The sequence below is a fragment of the Pristiophorus japonicus genome, chromosome 3 (assembly GCF_044704955.1).
Source record: "Pristiophorus japonicus isolate sPriJap1 chromosome 3, sPriJap1.hap1, whole genome shotgun sequence".
In the NCBI taxonomy this organism is placed as follows: domain Eukaryota; kingdom Metazoa; phylum Chordata; class Chondrichthyes; family Pristiophoridae; genus Pristiophorus; species Pristiophorus japonicus.
Window position 1 is genome coordinate 196574996 of NC_091979.1, and position 23026 is coordinate 196598021.

At 47.4% G+C, this 23026-nt stretch overlaps 1 protein-coding gene across 3 annotated transcripts in view; it reads right to left on the reverse strand.

Moving 5' to 3' along the window:
- The window catches only part of LOC139260061 (disintegrin and metalloproteinase domain-containing protein 23-like), a 304045-nt gene that overhangs the window by 242462 nt on the left and 38557 nt on the right, over positions 1 to 23026 (reverse strand). For all 3 annotated transcript variants that reach the window (XM_070876183.1, XM_070876182.1, XM_070876184.1), the window contains one exon: positions 15945 to 16021. In XM_070876183.1, coding sequence (XP_070732284.1) covers positions 15945 to 16021 — 77 coding nt within the window. The remainder of the gene's footprint in view (positions 1 to 15944; positions 16022 to 23026) is intronic.

Consider the following 23026-nt stretch of genomic DNA (forward strand, 5'->3'; position numbering starts at 1 on the left):
AAGCCATAAAAACACATTCAAAGAAACAGAAATTACAGAGCAGGTCTCACGGAGGATAAATATATATTTTTAAACGCTGTAAAATAGAAATCACAATACAACCCCAGAAAAATGACTGCATCATCTAAAATTATAGGAACATAAGAAATAACAACACAAGAAATAGGAGCAGTAGGCCATTTGGCCCTTCGAGCTTGCTCTGCCATTCAATAAGATCACGGCTGATCTTCCAGCTCAACTCCACTTTCTCGCACTATCCCTCAATTCCCTTAGTGTCCACAAGTCTTGACAAGACAGTTGGGTGGTGTATGGAAGGGGGGGGGGGGGGGGTTCTAATGGGATGGGAGTTTGTGGGGACAGGGGGAAGTATTTATCTTCTCTCCAAAGCTGTCCTCCCTTCCTTCAGCTCCAGGATTTCCTGAGGCCTGGGTAATCCGGCTGGCCAGGGTTAAGCCTGTAAAGGTTACATCAGAGGCTGCCAGCTTCATTAAAATATTAAAGTTACCAACCCGCCACCTAGGTGTGGATTGGCTGCCTACCCCTTATCCCATCTCTTTGGAGGCGGGTTGGGGTCCGGGTTTGAGATTTTCAATGTTTTAACATCTCACCTAACCCCAATCCATCCTTTTTTTGGGGCGGGGGGGGGTTATTATTCAGCCCAAAATATTTGTCTAATGTCTCTGCCATTTCCTTATTCCCCAGGTTAATTTCTCCTGTCTATGCCTCGAAGGGACCCACGTTTACTACATCTAATTTCCAAATCTACGTTAACCAACTCGCCACTCATACTAGTGTAATTGGCCTTGGTTAAATTTGTTAAAATTATGGCCGTAATTTTACACCCATTTTGAACTGGCATAATTGCAGGAAACTTGCATGGAAATTGCATCACACACTTGTGTCTGAGTTTGCTTGGTCTTTTACACCATTATGCCAATCTATGGACATAAATACACAGGACATTCTACATCCACCCAAATGCGCACCCATTGTAAAGTGCTTGAGACTTGAGTGTTACATAAATATGAGCTCTACTTCCCAGCAATTTCCCTTATGATTACCCATTACATCAATGTAACATTTCTATTTTCTCAATAGCTGTCTTTGTGACTCTCTGATCGAGACTGACTATCAGTTTCAAATGACAGGCATTTTTATGTTATAGATTAGTGTGCTTGCACAAGAAAATGGAATGCGTATTGCCCAAACTCATTTCACTACACGCCTTTTCAGTGGTTCAGTTGGTAGCACTCTTGCCTCTGAGTCAGAAGGTGTGGGTTCAAGTCCCAGTCCAAAGACTTGAGCACAAAAATCTAGGATGATACTCCAGTCATCATAGGCGGTCCCTCGAATGAGGATGACTTGCTTCCACGAGTTCACAGGTGTTTCGATGAAGGACCCATTGTTCCAGTCCTGAACTCCAATTGAGGGGGTGGAAGAGGCCTGTGCGTGAATTTTTTTAATGTGTGGTGACTGTTGCACAGCAGCCACCACACGGGCTTGACAGAGCTGGCCTTTATCGAGTGGCAAGGGTAAACCAAGACTACTGGAGACCTGCTCTGCTGCACGGACCCAGTACGCACATATATCGCAGTGTGGGCTGACCCGTACTGCCCCTGGGCCCTCAGTTCTTCTGGGCACTGTACCCTCATCTGTTGCACCTCTGCCACAATCTCTCACTTCTCCTCCACCATAAACATTCACCGCATCTCGCCACAAACACTCGTTGCTCATCCGCCCCGACCTTCCTACTCCTCTGTACCTGGGTCCCTGCCAATGTTCCTGCCCACGCACCAAAACGGCAACCAGGGTTTTGATGACGTCACCCTGTCGCCCATCTCAAAAACGTCGCACACTTGGAACAGCTCGTGCTGGAGGTTGAAATGGTATGCCGCTCCAACTCTTATATAGCCCGACCTGCAGAGCTGTTCTCTCGCAGGTCGGGAGGCTGCGATGAAGGTATGAAGGCAGAGTTAGGTAAAGTGGACAGGGAAAATAGATTAAAGTGTAGGAAGGTTGATGAATAGCGGTGTACATTTAAAGAGATATTTCACAACTCTCAAGAAAAATATATTCGAGTGAGGAGGAAAGGGTGTAAGAGATAGCCATCCGTGGCTAACTAAAGAAATAAAGGATGGTATCCAATTAAAAACAAAGGCATACAAAGTGGCCAAAACGAGAGAGAGGACAGAAGACTGGGAAGTGTTTAAAAGCCAGCAAAGAGCGACTAAAAAAATGATTAAAAAAGGGAAGATAGACTATGAAAGTAAACTCGTGCAAAATATAAAAACAGATAGCAAGAGTTTCTACAGGTATATAAAAAGGAAAAGAGTGGCTAAAGTAAATGTTGGTCCCTTCGAGAACGAGACTGGGGAATCAGCAATGGGGAACATGGAGATGGCAGAAACTCCCAACAAACACTTTGCATAAGTCTTCACGGTAGAGGACACCAACAACAATCCGGCAGTGGACAGTCTAGGGGCCACGGGAGGGGAGGAACGCAACACAACCACAACCACCAAGGAGGCAGCACACAGCAAGACAATGGGACCAAAGGCAAACAAATCCCCTGGACCCAATGGCCTACATCCCAGAATCTCAAGAGAAAGAGAGGCAGGGACCATGGATGCATTGGCTGCAATCCATCAAAACACACTCCAGTACAATACTGAGGAAAAGCTGCATTGTCGGAGGTGTCGTCTTTCAGATGGGATGTTAAACCGAGACTGTCATGTATTCAACTATCATTATAACTCATGTATAAGCTGACCTAAGTTGTACACCTTGAGATCATTGACCAGAAGGGGCGAACTCGTGGGAGACACTCCTGACCTGGACCTTCAGGTATAAAAGGGGAAGCTCTACCCACATTTATCACTTGAGGTCTTGGTAATAAAGGTAACTGGTCACAGAGTGACCTTCTCTCAAGTATGGGCCTCGTGTGCATTTATACTGTATAGTAAGGACATACCATTGGCGACGAGAAACTGGGATTTAACCCACACAAGTATGGCCACTAGCAGCACAGAAGAGAGGTACTGTGTTGGTGATGATTAGGACGACTTTACTGAGAGACTACAGCAAAGTTTTGTCACTAAGGAATGGTTGGGACAGGATTCGGCCGACAACACAGGGTTCATCTCCTGACGGTTTGTGGATCCAGAACGTACTCCCTGATGAAGAACCTACTAGTGCCAGAGAAGCCGGCGGACAAGACGTTCGAAGAGCTCAGTAAGTTGATCGGGGAACACCTTAAACCAGCGAGACACCGGTTTTACACACACCGGCGGCGAGAAGGGCAAAGCGTTCCGGACTTCGTGGCAGACCTCCGGCGACTGGCGAGCCTATGTAAGTTCCCAGATGCAAGCAGAGCGGAGATGCTGCGAGACTTTTTTTTATTGAGGGCATCGGGCACGCTGGGGTTTTCAGGAAACTGATTGAGACCAAAGACTTGACCTTGGAAGCGGCGGCTCTGATAGATGACATTTATCTCAGGGGAGTAAGAGACCAGAATGATGTATGACAAAAATCTTGGCTCAAATGGGGTGAACGACCAGGCAGTCAACATTGTTAACACGGCACACAGTTCTCTAGCAGACAAGGGCAAATCGGACATGCCCCAGCATGTAGTCGAACCCAAAGGGGGAATTCAACAGAGACAATGGCTAGCTGAACAGCGATTCATGCCATCGCAATGGACAATGCGGCCAGTAATGGGGCCTGTTAATGCTGCGCTTAAGGACAGTCACAGAGACAGTCAAAGAGAATCGACTGGTAATGGACCTTTTGTTTCCAACAATGGGGCCTCCAGCTCATGCTGGAGGCGTGGAGGAAAACACCCAGCTAGAGCTTGGAGGTATCAGCAATATATCTGCAGAAACTGCAACGTCAGCGATCACTTGGCGCGTATGTGCAGGAAGCCTGCAGCCAGGTTGACTTATGAGGAGGACGGGCCTGATGTAAGCCCTACGAGGCCAAATGAATACTGGGGGAAATCGCTGGAAGCTGAAGTTCAGCGAGTTCATGTGGAGCACATATACAGTTCATACACCAGGATGCCACCGATAATGATGAAAGTGCTCCTCAATGGCATCCCAGTATTAATGGATCTAGACACGGGGGCCAGCCAGTCCCTGATGAGTATCAAACAGTTCGAAAGATTGTGGGTGTCCAAAGCCAGGAGGCCAAAATTATTGCCGATTGATGCACAGCTACGGACATATACAAAAGAGAGATCATTCCGGTGCTAGGCAGCGCCACGGTAGTCGTGACCCACAAAGATTCAGAGAACAGGTTGCCACTCTGGATTGTCCTGGGGGACGGTCCCGCACTACTGGGGAAGAGTCGGCTTGCTGTCATGAACTGGAAATGGGGCGATGTCAATGCAATTTCTTCTGTGGTGCGAGTATCATGCTCACAGGTCCTGGACAAATTTGACTCATTAGTTCAACCCGGCATCGGCACTTTCATGTGGGCCACGGTCGTGATCCACATAAACCCGGAAGCCAGGCCAGTACACCACAAAACCAGAGCGGTGCTGTACATGATGCGGGAAAAGATAGAATGCGAATTGGACCGCCTGCTGAGGCAAGGCATCATCTCGCCAGTCGAATTCAGTGACTGGGCGAGCCCGATCGTGCCGGTGCTCAAGGCGGATGGGTCGGTCAGGATATGTGGTGATTACAAAGCCACCATCAATTGGGTGTCACTCCAAGACAAGTACCAGCTACCAAGAGCAGAGGACCGCTTTTCGACGCTGTCCGGTGGCAAACTTTTCTCAAAATTGGACCTGACCTCAGCTTACATGACCCAGGAGCTGGCGAGTGAGTTGAAGAAGCTGACCACTATCACGACACACAAGGGGTTGTTTGAGAACAACAGATGTCAATTCGGGATTCGTTCGGCCGCCGGGATCTTTCAGCAAAATATGGAAAGCCTCCTCAAGTCGATTCCAAGAACGGTGGTTTTTCAAGACGACATCCTCATCATGGGTCGCGATACTGAAGAACACCTCCACAACCTGGAGGAGGTGCTACGCAGACTGGATCGGGTAGGGCTGCGACTGAAAAAGGCGAAGTGCGTCTTCTTAGCTCCAGAAGTAGAATTCCTGGGGAGGAGGGTAGCAGCTGACGGGATCAGACCTACTGCGTTCAAAACGGAAGCGATCCAGAGAGCACCCAGACCCCGTAACACGACGGAGCTGCGTTCGTTCCTGGGGCTCCTGAACTATTTTGGTAACTTTCTTCCCAAATTGAGCACGCTGTTAGAGCCACTAGACGTGCTCCTACGCAAAGGTCGCAATTGGGTCTGAGGGGACAGCCAGGAAAGGGCTTTTGATGGAGCATAACCAGTTGCATGCTCTAACAAACTGTTAACGTTATATGACCCGTGTAAGAAACTTGTGTTAATGTGCAATGCGTCGTCCTATGGGGTCGGGTGTGTGTTGCATCATGTGAATGCCAAGGGTCAATTACAGCCGGTAGCTTATGCCTCCAGAAGTCGGTCCCAGGCAGAAAGGGGCTACGGGATGGTAGAAAAGGAAACGCTAGCATGTGTATATGCAGTAAGAAAAATGCACCAGTACCTGTTTGGCAGGAAATTTGAGCTGGAGACAGATCACAAACCACTAACGTCCCTTTTGGCCAACAACAAGGCCATAAATGCGAATGCATTGGCCCGCATACAGAAGTGGGCACTTACATTAGCCGCCTATGATTAAACAATTCGGCACATACTGGGCACTGAAAACTGCGCCGATGCACTCAGCAGGCTCCCACTAGCCACCACTGAGGGGGCAACTGAGCATGATGCTGAGATGGTCAGAACTGTTGAAGCTTTCGAAAGCGAAGGCTCACCTGTGACAGATTAAAGCCCGTCAGATTAAAGTCTGGACAAATAAAGACCCGCTACTGTCTTTCGTTAAGAAATGTGTCCTGAATGGGGACTGGGCAGCCACGTACGGGGCATGCCCTGAGGAATTTAATCCATTTCACAGGCGCAGGGATGAACTCTCGATTCAGGCCGATTGCCTACTGTGGGGAAACCGCGTAGTCATGCCCCAGATGGGCAGAGAGGTGTTTATCAGAGAACTTCACAATGAGCACCCAGGCATTGTCATGATGAAGGCAATTGCCAGGTCACTCGTTTGGTGGCCAGGGATAGATGCAGACCTGGAACTTTGTGTTCGCAGGTGCAACACGTGTGCTCAGCTGGGCAATGCACCGAGGGAAGCCCCCCTTAGCCCCTGGTCCTGACCCGCCAAGCCATGGTCACGCATCCATATGGACTACGCAGATCCTTTCATGGGAAAAATATTTTTGTTTGTAGTGGACGCCTACTCCAAATGGATTGAGTGTGACATTTTAAATTCAAGCACATCCTCTGCCACGGTAGAAAGTCTACGGGCAATGTTCGCCGCCCATGGTCTACCGGATGTCTTGGTCAGCGACAATGGCCCGTGCTTCACAAGCACTGAATTCCAGGACTTCATGGCAGGCAATGGAATCAACTATGTCAGAACGGCACCGTTCAAGCCGGTCTCAAACGGCCAGGCGGAACAAGCAGTGCAGATAATCAAACAGGGGATGCTCAGAATCCAAGGGGGTTCCCTACAAAGCCGCTTATCACGCCTCCTGTTGGCCAATAGATCCCGACCACACTCGCTCAAAGGGGTTCCACCCGCAGAGCTGCTAATGAAAAGAACGCTCAAAACGAGGTTATCCCTTATACACCCTACTATGAAAGAAATTGTTGAGAGCAGGCGTCAGTCACAATGTGACTGCCATGACAGGAATGCGAGGGCGTGATGTATTGATGTCAATGACCCTGTTTTTGTCCTTAATTACGCTGCAGGGCCCAAATGGCTTGCAGGCACTGTGATTGCCAAAGAGGGGAATAGGGTTTTGGTAGTTAAACTTACCAATGGACAAATCTGCCACAAACATGTGGATCAAACTAAAAGGAGGTTCAGCAACCCCATAGAAGAAGCAGAGGAAGAACACGACGTAGAGTTTACTCCACCACAGGTGACCGAACACCAGAACCAAGTGGAGGAGAGCCCAGTCACTGTGGGCAGTCCGGACAGGCCTGAGGCACCCCAAACAGCAGACACTCAGGCCAGCGCCCAACAACCGGAGCTCCAACTCAGGCGCACTACAAGGGAACGTAAACCACCAGAGAGACTTAACCTGTGATCCCAATAAGACTTTGGCGGGGGGGGGAGGTGATGTCATGTATTCAACTATCATGCTAATCCATGTATAAGCTGACCTAAGTTGTACACCTTGAGAACATTGACAAGGGGCAAACTCGTGGGAGACACTCCTAACCTGGACCTTCAGGTATAAAAGGGGAAGCTCCACCCACCTTCATCACTTGAGGTCTTGGTAATAAAGGTAACTAGTCACAGAGTGACCTTCTCTCAAGTATGGGCCTCGTGTACATTTGTACTGTATAGTAAGGACAGCTCAGAGACCCTGTCTGCCCTCTCAGTTGAATGTAAAAGATCCCATGGCACTATTTTGAACTAGAGCAGGGGAACTCTCCCTGGTATCCTGGCCAATATTTATCCTTCAACCAACATCACAAACAGATTAGCTGGTCATTATCACATTGCTGCTTGTGGGAGCTTGCTGTGCACAAATTGACTGCCACATTTCCTACATTACAACAGTGACTACACTTCAAAAATACTTCATTGGTTATAAAGCACTTTGGGATGTCCTGGATGCGTGAAAGGCACTATAGAAATGCATCTTCTTTCAGACAAAAATTGGCACTGATCCAAAGAAGGAGACATTAGGACAGGTAATCAAAAGCTTGAACAAAGAGGTAGGTTTTCAGGAGCGTCTTAAAGGAAGAGAAAGATAAATAATAAAACATTCCCCTGATGGCAAATTAGGGAAAGGTGCTACCCAGTATATCAATAAGTCCATACAGAGTGGAAGATCAATTCAAACTCCTGGTATTAGCAATTCACTGGGCTAGCATTTTGGGATGCTAAAATTGGACTCAACACCCCTTGGGCGAGGGAGGAGACAGGCGAGCCAGGGTTTCTGTTCCTGTTCACTATCCTCTCAGCCTTTGAGCGCTCCAACAACATTCAGGTAAGAATAGGATGGTGCTTATCTCTGATAGGTTCCTCGATGAATAGCCTTACTCTTGAAGAGTGGCTGGTAGCCAGGTGGGGCGAGGCTGAGAAAAAAATGGATGTTAAAAAAGCAAAAAGAAACAAAGAATGATCCAAGGCTTGTGTTGCAAGTGTTGTCTAATAAAGGGTAAGCGGTCCATTGGGGAGCAATAGAAAAGTTCACCAATATGGGATGCGCAGTGGTGGCAGAATAGTGCTTCTAAATCTGGTCCTTCCTAAGGCTAATTCCTGACTCCACCTCAGGACTGGCTGGAAGAGACTGGGAACTCATCAATCTTAGAACCTTTTTAGGTCAGCATTTGCAGTTGTCAGGTTCTTTTTCTTCATTCCGTTTAATAGCCTTCTGTTTCCACTGGTAGTAATGATCATAAAGGTGATCCATTGCACTATAACTATCGAGAAAATTCTGCGTAGACAGATTTTTAAAATTTGCTTTCACAGCAGATCAGACAGAATATGCTATATGCTGCGGATTAAAGGGATGGAAGGGCCCCACTTCCAATCCCTTCTGAGGCTTGGGTCTAATGTTTGGCTAATGTACAGAATAGTGGAGCCATTGCTGGGGAGAAAAGTCATTACATTGGGGAAGTAAATGAAAGGTGGAGTGCTTGGGGATTGATACCACTGGCATCTGGAACTCATGCTAGTCCAATGGGTTGAAATGCTCATTCTCTGGCAGTTTGGGTCCTACAATCGCAAAACCACCCATCATCATAGGTAGTCCCTCGGAATCGAGGAAGACTTGCTTCCACTCCTAAAGCAAGAGCCGCAGACCCTGTTACAGGTGGGACAGACATTTGTCGAGGGAAGGGGTGGGTGGGACTGGTTTACCATGCGTTCCTTCTGTGGCCTGCGTTTGACCTCTTCACGCTCTCAGCGTTGAGACTCGAAGAGCTCAACTCCCTCCCAGATGCACTTTCTCCACCCAAGGCGGTTTTTGGCCAGGGTCTCCCAGGTATCAGTGGTGATGTCGCACTTTACCAGGGAGTCCTTGTAACGGTTCCGCTGCCCACCTTTGGTTCGTTTGCCATGAAGGAGCTCCGCATAGAGCATTTGCTTAGGGAGTCGCGTGTCTGGCATGCGAACTATGTGGCCTGCCCAGCGAAGCTGATCGAGTGTGGTTAATACTTCAATGCTGGGGATGTTAGCCTGGACGAGGACACTGATGTTGGTGCCCCTGTCCTCCCAGGGGATTTGCAGGATCTTGGAGACATCGTTGGTGATACATCTTGAGGTGCCTTCTATACATCGTCCATGCCTCTGATCCATACAGGAGGGCAGGTATTACTGCAGCCCTGTAGACCATGAGCTTGGTGGTAGATTTGAGGGCCTGGTCTTCGAACACTCTTTTCCTCAGACGGCCGAAGGCTGCACTGGCGCACTGGAGGTGATATTGAATCTGCCTCTGTTGATAAGAGGCTCCCGAGATATGGGAAATGGTCCACGATAAACCGAGGTCCTGTCTTCCCTCTCAGGTGGACGCAAAATAATTTTTTGAAGAACTGACGAGTTCTCCCGCGTGTCCTGGCCAATACTTAGCTTTCAATCAATATCTCTAAAACAAATGATCTGGTCATAATCTCATTGATGTTTGTGGACCTTGCTGTGCACAAATTGGCTGCCGCCAATGGGCCTCGCCATGAATCTTGACCCTAACTGGCACAGTATGGACAGTGTCACTCAGCAAGTCATCGAGGGCAACTGCATGCAAAGCAGAAGTGACAATCAAATGTAAAAGGGAGTACACTGAAGTTAGGGCTGGGGCATTAAGAAAGAAATATTTGCATTTATAAGGCTCCTTTCAGAACTTCAGGATGTCCAAAGCGCTTTACCGCCAATTAATAGTTTTAAAATGAAGTCACTGTGATAAAATAGGAATCGCGGCAGCCAATTTGTGCACTGCAAGGTCCACAAACATCAATGAGATTATGACCAGATCATTTGTTTTAGAGATGTTGATTGAAAGCTAAGTGTTGGCCAGGACACCCGGGAGAACTCGTCAGTTCTTCAAAAATTTATTTTGCGTCCACCTGAGAGGGAAGACAGGACCTCGGTTTAACGTCTCATCTGAAAGACGGCACCCCTGGAGTGCCAGCCTAAATTTTATGCTCAAGCGATGTGGACCTTGAACACACAGGCTGAGATTTTAGAGGAGTTACTGGCCGGGATCGGTGGCGGGTCAGTGGGAAAATATTTTTTTTTGACAGCGGGTCAGGAACCCACTGGAATCCCGCCGCAATGCGCCTTTCCCAATGTCGGATTTTTTAATGCTGAGCAAACACAAGCGGCAGTGGGCGGGGCGGGGGGCGACCCAATTGAAATCATGAGCATCTAATTGACAGATGCTTAACAAGCTTTTTTAAATCTTTCTTTTTGGCTTTAACTGCATGGTCACGAGAACCACCCTGTTGGGGGACCACGGCGGTCACCACGAAGTGCGAGTTCAGTGGCCATTCTGTCATCTGAACTTCACCTACCATCTATTCCATCAACATGGGTGCCATTTATACTGTCTCACCTTGGTCCTCAGAATCTAACCACGATGAGACCCAACACCAGCAGTACAAGGCACACCAGCGGCACCAACAACACCAACCTTCTCCGCAATCACCTGATGCTGCACAGGACAGAGAGCATCAGCACCCGAGCACATTGCTACCCGGAAGGCCAGGGATGGCCTCACTGTGGCCAGATTTACTTCACTTGAAGTTGAACACCCCGGATGCCACATGATGCGTCAGGTTGGCACCACCCCACACCAACACCATAAAGCATCCCTGCAATGTCCAAGCCATTCCTTTCATGCTCATCAGCATTGCAGGGGGTACCATTATGTCTCACTGCAACTCACTAAGCCACTTCCAAAGGTGCACACAAATCTGTCCAAGAACGCAAAGATTTTAATGTTTGACACAATATTAACAGGAACTGTACATGAACACTGGATAAAACACCCAAGTGCCTACCCTTGTGTGTTGTTAGTTGTTAGGATTGCACTAGGCTGAAGGTGAGTGCGAGGGGTGGCTAGAGATGGGGATGTGATAATGTAGATAGAGAGGGATAGGCGGAGGTGCAAGGAAAGTTGGTGTGTAAGGATGTGCAGGAGTAGGGTAGGGAAGGCAGAGTGATTGGGATGTGCTGAGAGGCACAGCAGGATGAAGGTGAATGTGGCTTTGTACTAATGTTTCCTGATCTAATGAGATAATTGAAACATTTGTGCTACTGCACCCAGGTCCTCCTGACGACATCCCTGCTTGTGACCTCCTGTGCAATGTGCAACCAGGCTGTCTTGGTCTCCTGGGGAGGCCTCTTCTGTCTATGCGTGTTGTGACTTCCTCCATAAGCATGTGGAGGGAGTCATGGGAGAGCTTGGGTGCAGCCCTGCACCTCTGTGCAGTGATTGTCAGTGTTTTCTGCACCTCAATGCTGTAGAACACGGACAGCACAAATGTTAAATGTAAGGTGGCCATGGTCCCTTTAAGGAAACCGGCTCAAGACGCATCACGGATGTCACCAGACCCGCTCCTTATTGGACTGGGTAACGCGCTTGTTGGGCTTAACAAGCCCCATTAAGAAAAGTTAATTTTCCAGAGCGGGATGGAGCCAGTAGCGAGGTTGTGACCTGCCGAGGTGATCATAATCTCGGCCACAGACTCAGAGGCGAGAGTGATACCCACGGAGTCATAGCTGGTACATCTTTTTAGGTAAGGGAAGAAAACACTTTACTCTGCATCCAATCCGTGCTATTCCTGGAATTCCACAACATCCAGTACATAGGTGAAGAAGGGGCAATTTTCCTGAAGGACTAATTTGGCCTACCTCATTTTCGTGCTGGATGTCAATTTGTGGGCAGATGCATGGGGCACCCAGAAGACAGCACTTTGGAGAAACTTAGAGGGGAAGACAGTAAGGTGAAGGTAGGTCGAAAAGGTTATGTGGCATTGTTTCCCCACCACAGATCTCCAATGGATCCCAGGTTGGAGGACCATTCTTGCCACTGGAGGCCATACTGGCTCATAGCAGCGGCTGGATTTGCACATTCGTTCCCCCCACTCCCGGCTGTAGGCCCGAAACCAAAGCTGGAGTGGGGGTCTGCAACTGGGGACCCCCCAGGACCTGAATTCAGAATACTCCACTTATGATGTAACATTAATTCATACTGGGAACATAGGAACAAGACTGGACCATTCAGCCCCTCAAGCCTGTTGTGCTATTCAATTAGATCATGACTGATCTGGATCTTAACGTCATCTACCAACCTTGGTTAGATATCCTTCATATTCTTACCTAACAAAAAATCAATCTCAGTTTAGAAATTTTCAGTTGACCTCCAAACTCAGCAGCTTTTTGGGGAGATAGTTCCAGCTTTCCACTGGCCGCCGTGTGAAGAAGTGTTTCCTGACATCACCTCTGAACGGCCTAGCTCTAATGTTAAGGTTTTGCCCCCTTTTTCTGGACTCCCCCACCAGGGGAAATAGTTTTTCTCTATCTACCCTGTCAAATCCTTTAATCATCTTAAGCGCCTCAATTTGATCACCTTTACTGGTGTTTTGTCATTGTGTGTTGGCCACATGATTGAACGCCCAGGTGCAGGAGGGGAGGAATTTCAGGCCTCTATGTGTTATTCTCTTTTTAAAATTGGCTGGGATCTTGCTGGAAACTAACAATGTATTAACGACGTGTGCCGTTATTAAAGCACAAATCAGTCAGCACGTTCAGAGGATTAAGAGATACGCCATGAGTTGCGAACCTCCAGAACTAGCTGGTTTACGCTGCTCCATCGTTTGATAGGCACAAACGGCATCCCGCCCATAGCCTCCCTGTTATTTTTAAGAACTTCCTGGATTTGCACATTAACTGTCCACTAAACTTGCCACAAAAAGTTACGGCTGGTAATTAAGAGTGCAAGTACATTTTTAACAAGGTGATAATTATTAATGCAGTGCTAACCAATCTCCCCAGCCCAGAAAGGGAACAATTTAAACTGTTCAATCTCATTCATGAATGTAGTAAATTCTTCATTTCAATTTTTAAAATTTAAATTTTTTATTTTTTCAATTTTCTTGCTTTTCCTGTGTCTCTTTTTTCCCTCTCTTTATTTTTCTTTCTGTACCTGATTGGACTTTAATTAACCCTATTTCCTTCTCCACCATTCCTCTGTTTCTTTTTCAATCCTTCAATCTCATTGATTAAGGAGATAGATGTTGATCCTGTCGTTCACAGAGGTCCCAGATACCTGGTTACCCTCGCCTCATCCAGCCGTTATCAGCCGCACTTCCAACAAGTTACAAACAAAATATTTTTGTGCTGAAGGGTACATGAAAAAGTCTAACAGCATATGCCGTGAGATGCCCTGCTCCAGTAAGATGCAGCCCAATATAAATGCTTATTGTTAATTCCCAATATTCTGAGTCTATAAATGTTCTACTATTATTTGGCACTCAAACACAGGACAGGTTTTATCTTCGTGTCTTGCTACCTCTCGCTCTGTCTAGTGGGGGGGCGGGGGGAAGGGGGAGGGGGAGGTGAGATGGTGAGGGGGATGGGAGGGAGGAGGGGAGAGGGGAAGGAGGGGGTATGGGGAAAGGAGGAGGGGAGAGGGAGGGGGAGGAATGATGCGGAGGGGGAGGAGGAGAGATGTGAAGGGTGAGGAGGGGAGATGGGGAGTGGGAGGAGGGGAGATGGGGGGGAAGGGAAGATGGTAGAACTTGCATTTATAAAACACTTTATGACCTCAGGGCATTGCAAACCACTTCACAGTTAATCACTTGCTCTATGTATTACATCGCCTGAAATATTGGATTGTGTTGCCGCCTAAAAGCTATGCACCAGGCCAGCACACTGAAGTTTCCACACTCACAGCCCCTAAGGGGCCATCAAGTTTCATACATTGTTTGATTAATTCTATCTCGTCCTTATCCTTATAATCTACCTCATTTCCAACTGGCTATTCATCCAACTCTTTCTCATCATCATAGGCAGTCCCTCGAATCGGACTTGCTTCCACTCTAAAAATGAGTCCTTAGGTGACTGAACAGTCCAATACGAGAACCACAGTCACTGTCACAGGTGGGACAGACAGTCGTTGAGCGAAAGGGTGGGTGGGACTGATTTGCCCACGCTCTTTCCGCTGCCTGCTCTTGATTTCTGCATGCTCTTGGCAATGAGACTCGAGGTGCTCAGCGCCCTCCCGGATGCACTTCCTCCATTTAGGGCGGGCTTTGGCCAGGGACTCCCAGGTGTCGGTGGGAATGTTGAACTTTATCAGGGAGGCTTTGAGGGTGCCCGCCTTTGGCTCGTTTGCTGTGAAGGAGTTCCGAGTAGAGCGCTTGCTTTGCGAGTCTCGTGTCAGGCATGCGAACAATGTGGCCTGCCCAGCAGAGCTGATCGAGTGTGGTCAGTGCTTCAATGCTGGCCTGGTCTAGGACGCTAACGTTGGTGCGTCGGTCCTCCCAGGGGATTTGTAGGATCTTGGGAGATATCATTGGCGGTATTTCTCCAGCGACTTGAGGTGGGTTTTTTTTTTTTTACAGCGCGACAGCTGCAGGAAAAATGCAGGAAACAGCACCAACCCTTGTACATAGCCTTCTTTGACCTTATAAAGGCCTTTGACACAGTCAACCGCGAGGTACTATGGAGCGTCCTCCTCCGTTTCGGATACCTCCGAAAGTTCGTCACCATCCTCCGCCTGCTCCACGATGACATGCAGGCCGTGATCCTTACCAACGGATCCATTACAGACCCAATCCACGTCCAGATTGGGGTCAAGCAGGGCTGTGTCATCGCGCCAACCCTCTTCTCAATCTTCCTCGCTGCCATGCTCCACCTCACACTCAACAAGCTCCCCGCTGGAATGGAATTAAACCAGTGGGAACCTGTTCAACCTTCGTCATCTGCAGACCAGATCCAAGACTATCCCAAACTCTGTCGTCGAGCTACAGTACGCGGACGACGCCTGCGACTGCGCACATACAGAGGCTGGACTCCAAGTCAACTCTTTCTATTAAGGTGCTAATTGACACTTAGCTTTAGCTGCTCCATCTATTCCTACATACCCACAACTCTGAGGGGAAATAAAAGTTCTCTCTAATCTAACTTAAATCTTGATCATTTTATCCTCACCTTGCTTTGGTCATGGTTCGTGTAACCTGCTTGCTTCAACATAAAAGAAAGACAGACTTGCATTTATATAGTACCTTTCACAACTTCAGGATATCCCAATGCTCTATGCAGCCAATTAAGTACTTTTAAACAATGGACACAACATTGAGTTCAACAATTTCAGATCATAACCTCTGCCGTCATTTTTTTTTTAGACACCAGCTGTTGATGATTCTGCTATTCCCATTTACACATCTGCTAGACTTATCTTCCCCCCCCACTCTTTCCCTGTCTTTGTACTTGCTTAAAATCTGTTACATCTCTAACTTTTTCCAATTCTGATGAAAGGTCATTGACCTAAAACATTAACTCCGATTCTCTTTCCACAGATGTTGTCTGACCTGTTGAGTATTTCCAGCATTTTTAGTTTTTATTTCAGATTGCCAGCATCCGTAGTATTTTGCTATTGTATTGTTAAAATACTTTAAACCCCCCTGCACTAAATAGGCTTCCAAAGCCACCTTCATGGAGATACAAGAATAGCAGTTCTATAATTTAAAAATCTCCGGTCGAAACCTCACATAACCCGTAGTTCCACAAAGTCATTGGTATTCTTCAAGGCTGTTGGGGAAAAAAAGCCTTTGATTAAACCCACTGAATCCCAGCCCATGTCTGTATGGGAGTTGGTACTTACTGGTTCAGTGTAATATCTAGGATAAAGGTGGATCCAAAGGCCTCGATCTGGAAACTTGCATGAGTAAGGTGTACAGCCTGTGGGAGTAAGTCAGAGAGACAAGTGTTAATAATGCTAAACAGGTATGCTAAACTTTTATGAATCACTGGTTTAGGCTTCAGCTGGACACTTGTCTCTAATTCTGGGCACCACATTTTATGAAGGATGTCATGGCCGTGAAGAGGGTGCAGAGGAGATTGACCAGAGTGATACCAGAGAGGCTGGGGTTGTTTTCCTTAAAGCAGGGAATGTTTAAGGGGAGATTTAATAGAGGTGTTCACATTTATGAAGGGTTTTAATAAGAGTAAATAAGGAGAAACTGTTTCTAGTGGTAGGAGGGTTGATAAACAGAGACACAGACTTAAGATATTTGGCAAAAAAGCCAAGGGAGAGAGGAGGATTTTTTTTTTTCTTACGCAGCGAGTTGTTACGATCTGGAACACACGGCCTGAAAGGGTGGTGGAAGCAGATTCAGTAGTAACTTTCAAAGGGGAATTGAATATATGAAAAGGAAAAATTTACAGGACTATGGGGAAGGAGCAGGGGAGTGGGACTAATTGGATAACTCTTTCAAAAGAGCTAGCACAAGCACGATGTGTCGAATGTGCTGTATGATTCTGTGACTGCAGCTCATGGCAGGAACCGATTGGATGGGCCAGCTGGCCTTCTCACATTTTGAACTTTATGATGAGATCAAAGAGTTATACTCTGCCTCTCAACACATTAGTGTAAGTGGTGAGAAGATCTTCGAAGTGTTCCTTCCAGCGGGCCTTGACTGCCTCGGTGTCCTTGATGAGTGTTTCCCCATTCTTGGCTAGGAGTGGAGTGGGGCCTTGGGAGTTTGGTCCGTATGTGGCCTTGACTGCGGTGAAGAATCCTCTGTTCTCGACTCCATTCCGCAGCATGCTACCCGCCACTACCTCAGTGAGACCCCAACACTGCACGAGGCAGAAAAGGCCATAAGACAGCTAAAAAACAAGGCTGCGGGAGCAGATGGAATCCCTGCTGAGGCACTGAGGTATGGAGGAGAGGCACTACTGGCGCGAATACATGACCTCATCTCTCTCATCTGGAGGGAGGAGAGCATGCCGGGAGGTCTTAGAGATGCAGTGATCATGACCATCTTTAAAAAAGGGGATAAGTCCGACTGCGGCAACTACAGCGGAATCTCTGTGTTACTAGCCACTGGGAAAGTCGTCGCTAGAGTCCTCCAACCGTCTTCTCCCCGTGACCGAGGAGCTCCTCCCGGAGTCGAAGTTCGGATTTCATCCCCTCCGGGGCACAACGGGCAGGATTTTTGCAGCGCGACAGCTGCAGGAAAAATTCAGGGAACAGCGGCAACCCTTATACATGGCCTTCTTCAACCTTAAAAAGGCCTTTGACACGGTCAACCGCGAGGGTCTATGGAGTGTCCTCCTCTGTTTCGGATGCCCCCAAAAGTACGTCACCATCCTCTGCCTGCTCCACGACGACATGCAGGCTGTGATCCTTACCAACGGATCCATCACAGACCGAATTCACGTCCGGACCGGGGTCAAACAGGGCTGCGTCATCGCCCCAACCCTCTTCTCAATCTTCCTTGCTGTCATGCTCCATCTCACAGTTGATAAGCTCCCCGCTGGAGTGGAGCTAAACTACAGAACCAGTGGGAACTGTTCAACCTTCGCCATCTCCAGGCCAGGTCCAAGACAACTCCAACCTCTGTCGTCAAGCTACAGTACACGGACGATGCCTGCATCTGTGCACAGAGGCTGAACTCCAGGACATAGTTCGACATATTTACCGAGGCATTTGAAAGCACGGGCCTTACGCTAAACATTAGTAAGACAAAGGTCCTAAACCAGCCTGTCCTCGCCGCACAGCACTGCCCCCCAAACATCAAGATCCACGGCGTGTCCCTTTACAACGTGGACCATTTCCTCTATCTCGGGAGCCTCCTATCAACAAGAGCAGGCATTGACGATAAGATCCAACACCGCCTCCAGTGCGCCAGTGCAGCCTTCGGCCGCCTAAGGAAAAGAGTGTTTGAAGACCAGTCCCTCAAAACTGTCACCAAGCTCATGGTCTACAGGGCCATAGTAATACCCACCCTCCTGTATGGCTCAGAGATGTGGACCACGTACAGTAGATACCTCAAGTCGCTGGAGAAATACCACCAGTGATGTCTCCGCAGGATCCTGCAAATCCACTGGGAGGACAGACGCACAAACGTTAGCGTCCTCGACCAGGCCAACAGCCCCAGCATTGAAGCACTGACCACACTTGATCAGTTCCGCTGGGCAGGCCACATAGTTCGCATGCCAGACACGAGACTCCCAAAGAAAGCGTTCTACTCGGAACTCGTCCACGGCAAACAAGCCAAACGTTACAAGGATACCCTCAAAGCTTCCCTGATAAAGTGCGACATCCCCACTGACACCTGGGAGTCCTTGGCCACAGACCGCCCTAAGTGGAGGAAGTGCATTCTGGAGGGCGCTGAGCTCCTCGAGTATCGTCGCCGAGAGCATGCAGGAATCAAGCGCAGGCAGCGGAAGGAGCATGCGGCAAACCAGTCCCACCCACCCCTTCCCTCAGCGACTATCTGTCCCACCTGTGACAGAGACTGGGTTCTTGTATTGGACTGTACAGCCGCCTAAGAACTCATGCTAAGAGTGGAAGCAAGTCTTCCTCGATTCCGAAGGACTGTCTATGATGATGTAAGTGGTGTGATATATTTATTCCACTGCATGGTGGTGTTGTAATTTCACTAATACTAATAATGAATATGTTATTGTGTTTGTATGAAATACCTCTGTTCATTATTTTAACAAATGCCTTTAAAATTACAGAAGAATTTCACACAGATCTAAAAGGCACAAGTCAGGAGTGTGATGGAATATTCTCCACTTGCCTGGGAGAGTGCAGTTCCAACAACACTCAAGAAGCTCGACACCATCCAGGACAAAACAGCCTACTTGATTGGCACTCCATCTACCACTTTCAACATTCACTCCCTCCACCACCGGCACACCGTGGCTGCAGTGTGTACCATCTACAAGATGCACTGCAGCAACTTGCCAAGGCTTCTTCGGCAGCATCTCCCAAACCTGCGACCTCTACCATCTAGAAGGATAAGGGCAGCAAATGCACGGGAACACCACCACCTCCATGTTCCCCTCCAAGTTACATACCATCCTGACTTGGAAGTATTTCACCTTTCCTTCATCGTCACTGGGTCAAAATCCTGGAACTCCCTTCCTAACAGCACTGTGGGAGTACCTTCACCTCACGGACTGCAGCGGTTTAAGAAGGTGGATCACCACTACCTTCTCAAAGGCAATTAGGGATAGACAATAAATGCTGGCCTTGCCAGCGACGCCCACATCTCAAAACAAATAATTAAAAAAAGATGTGTTAATTTAGTCATTACTAATCAAGCACAGTGCAATCCCAATCCAGCGGTGGGTATGTGACTTTGCCTGTGAACTAAACGTAACACATGGAGGAACTGGTAGCCAATAGTTAACTAGCTCAACCAGAATCAGGTGCTATTTTAGAAAGTTACAAGCTGTTGACTCTGATATCCTTTTTGTTTCTGCGTGGAAATGAAGAACTTGCATTTATATAGCGCCAAATTGCACACAGCAAGATCTCACCAACAGCAATGTGATAATGCACAGATAATCTGTTTTTTAGTGTTGTTGGTTGAGGGATATATATTGGCCAGGGCCCCCAGGTATGATGCAGTCAGGGATATTCTTCCGAGATTAGGGTTGGAGCGCCGTTGGCAGAGCTTTGCCCTGTGTCTAGCTACGCTACATCTTACCTGGGGGTGCCTGATGCGAACTCTAAGGTCCGGATTTTTTAAGGGGGATGGGTACGTGTCCCAAAGTGGGTGCTAATACCCAGGGACCTTGCAAATGTGGAGACCCGGTACATCTTAACAGCCATAAATTTATTTCCATAAATATTCTTGGGTGACCCTCGGGTGGCCAACACCTGGGCAGATCCATCACCTGAGATAAAATCGGGCTCTCTGTGTCCGATGTGCTCTCTCAGGTGGATCTTGAAGATCCCACGGCACTATTTCGAAGAGGAGCAGGGGAGGTTTCCCCGGTGTCCTGGCCAATATTTATCCCTCAACCAGATTATCTGGTCATTATTACATTGCTGTTTGTGGAACCTTGCTGTGCACATTCGCTGCCATGTTTCCTACATTACAACAGTGACTACATTTCAAGAGAACTTAATTGGCTGTAAAGCACTTTGGAATGCCCGGAGGTCAGGAAAGGTGCTATTTAAATGCAAGTCTTTCTTTTTGTTCATTTACCCTGCATTGATATCCCTCTGATTTCTCAGTACATAAAACATAAACTGAAATTGAAAGCTATATTTACAGCAAACTGCCCTTTAAAGGAATAGAAACCATTTTGGGGAAAGAGGTTGAAAGAAAACAAGTGATTTTGTATGTGTGCATGTGATGGGGTCACACAGAAGTAACTTAATGATTTTTCTTGAAGCAAAGATGTCACCATAAATTATGGCTTCACAGTGACCACTTACAAAAAAAAATCAAAAAGGCTTTACTAACTAATTCTGAGGCAGGATAATGGCCTTTTTAAAGTGCAACAATCTGAATTTTAATTAATGGTTAGAAAGCATCACCTCTTGCGGGCAAAATATGAATTTAATTTCAGTCAGGAAGTTGTCATCCATTTACACGCCAACTGGTCGTCATCACGGGTTCGCTTTTATTGTACCCTGTCTACATTAACTTTAATTAAGTCTGCAATCTGTGACATACATATATGGCTGTGCATCACTTTTGCAGAGGGCAAGAGCAGTGTTAATAGAGCATTCCTGTGCCACTAATAAGCTGCCATCTGTTTATGAGAGCACTGGTTCCCTAAAAAGAACAAAGACTCATTCTGATTCTCGTGTGATGGCTAAGTCGATTGCTAGCGAATTGGCATTTATACAACTCTCCCTCGCTCACTGTTACCCTCGCACACTATCAAAACCTATCCCAAAATCTTGTATTTTAATTTTTTTCTAGTTTATTCATTCTCGGGATGTGGGTAGCGCTGAGAAGATGATGATGGGTCGAGTTATTAAACCACTGAGTCCATGAGGTGAAGATACTCCCATAGTGCTGTTAGGGAGGGAGTTCCAGGACTTTGACCCAGCGACGATGAAGGAACGGCGATATATTTCCAAGTCAAGATGGTGTGTGACTTGGATGGGAACATGGAGGTGGTGGTGTTCCCATGCGCCTGCTGCTCTTGTTGTTGTAGATGGTAGAGATCACGGGTTTGGGAGATGCTATCGAAGAAGCCTTGGCGAGTTGCTGCAGTGCATCTTGTGGATGGTACACACTGCAGCCGCAGTGCGCCGGTGGTGGAGTGAGTGAATGTTTAAGGTGCTGGATGGAGTGCCAATCAAGCGACTGCTTTGTCCTTCATGATGTCGAGCTTCTTGAGTGTTGTTGGAGCTGCATTCATCCAGGCAAGTGGAGCATGTTCCATTACACTCCAGATTTGTGGCGTGTAGATGGTGGAAAGGCTTCGGAAAATCAGGAGGTGAGACACTCACCACAGAATTCCCAGCCTCTGACCTGCTCTTGTAGCCACAGTATTTATGTGGCTGGTCCAGTTAAGTTATGGTCAATGGTGACCCCCAGGAGACTGATGGTGGGGTATTCGGCAATGGTAATGCCGCTGAATGCCAAGGCGAGGTGGTTAGACTCTCACTTGTTGGAGATGGTCACTGCCTGGCACTTGTGTGGCGCAAATGTTACTTGCCACTTATCCACCCAAGCCTGGATGTTGTCCAAGTCTTGCCACATGTGGGCATGGACTGCTTCATTATCTGAGGAGTTGAACACTGCAATCAACATTGGATTACATAGGATATACAGCAGAGAAACAGGCCATTCGGCCCAACCAGTCCATGCCAGCGTTTATGCCCCACTCGAGCCTCCTCCCGTCTTTCCTCATCTAAATCTATCAGCATAACCCTCTATTCACTTCTCCCTTATATACTTGTCTGTCCCCTTAAATGCATTGATATATTCACATCAATGACTCCCTGTGGTAGCGAGTTCCAAATTCTCACCACACTTTAGGTAAATAAGTTTCTTCTGAATTCCGTATTAGATTTCTTGGTGACCATCTTACATGAACTAGGTGGGAGTCAAAATAGACATAAAAGTAGACTTATACTTCAATAAACTCCTTTTGACCTCAGGACGTTCCAAAGCGCTTTACAGCCATTCAAGTATTTTTGAAGTGCAGTCACTGATATTATATCAGCAGGAGAAAATTAGCGCACAGCAAGCTCCTACAAACAGCAATGTTATAATGACCAGATATCCTGTTTGGTGATGTTGATCGAGGAATAAATATTGGCCAGTATACCAGGGAGAACTCCCCAACTCTTATTCAAAAGAGTGCCGTGGGATCTTTTACATCCACCTGAGGGGGCAGATGGGGCCTCGGTTTAACGTCTCAACCAAAAGACAGAGCTTCCAACAGTGCTGTACTGAGATTAGATTATGTGCTCTCGTCTCTAGGGCTTGAAACCACAATCGTCTGATTCAGAAGCAAGAGTGCTACCAACTGAGCCACAGCTGAAACAGAGATGACAACAATATCAATAACAACTTGTATTTATATAGCGTCTTTGAAACTGTAAAACACCCCATGGTGCTTCATAGTAGGGTTCTCAAACAAAATTTGTCACCAAACATAAGGAAATATCAGGGCAGATGACCAAAAGTTTGGGTAAAGAAGTAAGTTTTAAGGAGCGTCTTAAAGGAGGAAAGAGAGGTAGAGGCGCAAAGTGTTTTAGCAAGGGAATTCCAGAGCTTAGGGCCTGGCAACAGAAGGCACGACCACTTATGGTTGAGCAATTAGAATCAGGGATGCTCAAGAGGGCAGAATTAGAGGAGTGCAGATATCTCTGGGGCATTGTGGGTTGAAGGAGATTGCAGAGATAGGGAGGGGCGAGGCCATGGTGGGATTTAAAAACAAGAATGAGAATTTTGAAATCGAAGCGTCGGTCAA